The sequence below is a fragment of the Asparagus officinalis genome, chromosome 1, assembly GCF_001876935.1.
Source record: "Asparagus officinalis chromosome 1, Aspof.V1, whole genome shotgun sequence".
Classification (NCBI taxonomy): Eukaryota; Viridiplantae; Streptophyta; class Magnoliopsida; order Asparagales; family Asparagaceae; genus Asparagus; species Asparagus officinalis.
The window spans coordinates 7,107,538-7,111,265 of record NC_033794.1 but is presented as its reverse complement, the minus strand read 5'-3'; the positions used below and the strand labels follow the sequence as shown (position 1 = coordinate 7,111,265).

The window sequence follows — 3,728 nt, the reverse complement described above, 5'->3', positions numbered from 1 at the left end:
ATATATCCTAAAACCAAAAGCATACTAGGAATTCTAAAACCATGAGAACTAGAGAAGAGAAAGATGAAAAAGCCTAAATAAATATAGTTGTCACCTGGAGCATACCGAGTAGTCTGTGCGAGATGAAAAGGGAATTACGCATACTAGGAATTCTAAAACCATGAGAACTAGAGAAGAGAAAGATGAAAAAGCCTAAATAAATATAGTTGTCACCTGGAGCATACCGAGTAGTCTGTGCGAGATGAAAAAGGAATTACCGATAAGAGCATTGAATGCACCTGTATATAAAAAAAATGGCACATCTACTTTCTTTCTTCTTAAGCATGTTGAAACCAAATCATATAAGTCAAGGAGGGATGTTATCCAAAAGCATTAAGAACAAGATAAGAAACTTTCAAGTATTCCATTACTGAAAATGTAAAATTTAAGTATTCCAGTTCTTAAATCATAACTAAACTACAGTTTCGAATTCACATTCACTAAGAGGCCAGAAAGAAAACTTTCAACATATAGCAGCCTGATACACTATTAAATACTATTAAATAATTATGGAAAAAGTCGTTAAAAAAGTACAATTTAGCTTAAAGAAGTATTACTCTCCAGGAACTTTGTTCTCTAAAATTTTATAACATTTCCAAGAAAGTTCACTAAGATGCTTGAGATAAAATCACATCAAGATCCCTTGCTTATAAGAATTGAGAATACAACTAAAAGGTGCTGATTAACTTTTATGTTGCATCTTATGAAGATAACTACAACGTAACCTGGAACTCCACAACAGAACTAGACCTCCTAAAATTAGGTACAGAAATCAATCTGCAATGTGTTATTCCATTATGTAAAAATATAATGTAACTCTGCTACCCACGTGAAGCATTCCATTCTTTGATTATGATATGGGTTGTCAGCATCACAAGGCTTAAGCTACGGATTACGGATTAAGGGGACAGAGCATACCTTGCATCTAACTGCAATATTAATGGCATCGGAAGGGCGGAGATCAAAGCTGATTATCTCTTTCTTACTATCAACCTGCATGCACCCGGATTTTCTGGTTTAGGTTTTTCTCTCAGTAATGACCTCAATTTTATAAAAGAATTAGCTGAAACAATATTAGATAGATCACCATTAAAAAAACTAGATGACATGTCAGAACTTACCTTTGCAAGATATAATTGTGCAAAGTAGGCCTCATGTATTCTCCTAGTGACACGAACAAGTTGTACCTATGAGAAAGACAACCCGTTGATGTTATGAACTTTCTATGAGTAATTAGAGCTTCAAACATGATAATAAGATTGAATCAACATCGTGGACACCAGGACCTGGTATAAGTCCTCCAAATAGGTGAGATAAAATGAGTATCACTATACATGTAGGAAATATTATTGCTGATCAAGGAGCACCAATGTTATTTTCAAAATGAATTGATGTTGCATCCATACAGATAGGTGATGGACCACCACGAAAACAAAAAGATATGGCAAGTGCAGATTGAACCATTGAAGATATGAACTTACTTCATATCCCATCTTTTCTACCATGTCTTTCACTACTTGGTATACAGTAGGCCTAGCCTGCAAATGTTAGAAAACATCAGATCAATACTATGGGAAGTATTCTGAAGATGCAATATTGTACTGTTAGTTTGTTACACATAAGAATGACAGTCTTACAATTTGTACATTACGAACTGCAGCCATTAGCAGCACACTAGGCATCTCCACTGAGAAAATAAACCGAGTGATAACTTATAGAAGATGGGGAATGCATAATAAACAGCTTAATTTAATAGGACACTTACAAACTATTATAGGAAGAAGAAGGTCACTTCCATCTTCCATCTTTAAGACAATGGCAGAGCGAGGGGCATAGTCTGGCAGGTTTCCTCTTTGAGGGTTGTTGTGAACACATCTTAAATTTCTGCCATCCCGCATTTTAATAAAGAAACCATCCAGACCACTTTTAACCTCAACTGCATGCAAGACTTGTTTAATTAGTCACCTAATTACAACACACATGATATTTTAGTCCAATATAAACGATAACACTTAATTGCTTGCAGTTACATTCGGTGGTACAGTGATCTACTGATCTTATGGGTAATGTCTCCCAAGATTTAAGTCCATGTTATCTTAAAAATTCCAGGAATATTGATGATCTAAACCATCCACCAGTTAAGGTGATCTGCAACATGAGCTAGGGAGGGCTCGGGTCTATAGCTGATAGGTACCAACCCATGAAAGGCTATATATTCAAGCCTCAAAAACTTTCAAGGAGGAATCAGGATGAAATACAAACTGGTACTAAGACTGAAGAAGTCAACATACCATTTCATTTAGGATGTAAAATTCGTCAACAAAGAAATTGGGACCCACGGATTGAATTGAATCCATCTATCTCCCCAAGTGATACTAAATATGTACATATCAGTAGAATATATTATACAACATCAGTAAGCCGACTAAGTGGTATCACAATCATAACTTCAACAAATACAATGGCTGTGATAATGTTGGTTTAAAATGAAAACGTGTTTACCAACTGGTTGTTGAACTGTCAAATTTATGCACACAAAGGTGACCAAGAAGTTGTTTACTTTGAAAGACTGAAAAAAAATATGACAAATACACAGCAGTGAATTATTGTACTGAAATGGCGAAAATAAATTTTGTGAAATGTTAGGAAACTCATAAATAGAAGGTTTTTGAACCAATTTTGTCTAGTGTATCTCAAGCACATCAGTGAACATATTTACATCTTGAGAACGATGATATTAGTAGAAGATCTAGCATTCAAATTACTTACCAGCTTCTATTACACTTGAGTTCACGTAATCTCCATCACTCTCATTGAAATTCCCAGCCATGCTCCCACTGCCATCAGATGATGAACTGAAACTACAGCGAACAACTCCATGCTTCCCCTCAAATGGTGCATATGAGGCAGGAACAACCTTAATCGACCCTCTGTATTTCACTTTTGACCCCCAAAATCCACTACCAATAGTCCTAGCCTTTGCCAGAGGAGTATTAACCAAAGGAACAGCAACTCTTGCATGATTTGCCTCAACAAAAGGGTGATATTTAATAGCTCCCTCTAGAATTCCCATATAATTTTACCTTCACACATCAAGATATAACCACCAAGAATGAATCAAGAAGCCAAATTAATATAAATAAAAAAATTGTGAAATGAAAAGCAAAGATTGCAAGGCGCATGGAACAGGCCAAGCAGTTACAAGTTATAATTAACGTATAACCATACTCAACATTTAGGTGATAATGAACAATAATTCAGATTCAATATTTCTAGAAACTAAAATAGACTAAAAATAGGAGTTAATACACATGTTAGATGTTTCCACATCCTTTCTTATGGTATGCTATCTATTTGTAAGTGATTGATCAATTCTTCTAGGATGTGTTTGGGATCTTGAATTTGGGCCCTGGATTTGAAATCCAGGTAGCCCAAATCCAAATCTTATGTTTGGGGTATTTGACTCAAATTTAAAATCAGTTCATTTCAAAGGGGAGGATTTTAGAACCCAAAATCCAGGATTTCAAATTCTAGTCCATCCTCTCTGATTTGGGAAGTCAACCTCCACAGATCAAGATACCGATCTCTAACTCCCTAACCCATCGAATAACTAAAAAAAACGTCATTGCATCATTTCTCTCCCCTAACCTATCTTTGTCACGTCACTGCCACCGCCGGTGCTTTTCCCG

General features: G+C 35.7%; 1 protein-coding gene across 4 annotated transcripts in view; it reads right to left on the bottom strand.

The window, feature by feature from the left end:
* The window catches only part of LOC109847735 (bifunctional nuclease 2-like), a 19,707-nt gene that overhangs the window by 8,291 nt on the left and 7,688 nt on the right, over nucleotides 1-3,728 (bottom strand). For 2 of the 4 annotated variants that reach the window (XM_020416970.1, XM_020416967.1), the window contains exons 2-8: nucleotides 2,809-3,122; nucleotides 1,805-1,975; nucleotides 1,677-1,726; nucleotides 1,521-1,577; nucleotides 1,161-1,226; nucleotides 958-1,032; nucleotides 225-278 (exon numbers count right to left, since the gene is read on the bottom strand). In XM_020416970.1, coding sequence (XP_020272559.1) covers nucleotides 225-278; nucleotides 958-1,032; nucleotides 1,161-1,226; nucleotides 1,521-1,577; nucleotides 1,677-1,726; nucleotides 1,805-1,975; nucleotides 2,809-3,112 — 777 coding nt within the window. In that variant the 5' untranslated portion in view covers nucleotides 3,113-3,122. Of the gene's footprint in view, nucleotides 1-213; nucleotides 279-957; nucleotides 1,033-1,160; nucleotides 1,227-1,520; nucleotides 1,578-1,676; nucleotides 1,727-1,804; nucleotides 1,976-2,808; nucleotides 3,123-3,728 lie in introns of all 4 variants that reach the window. The other 2 variants (XR_002248655.1, XM_020416973.1) reach the window with 2 other exon arrangements.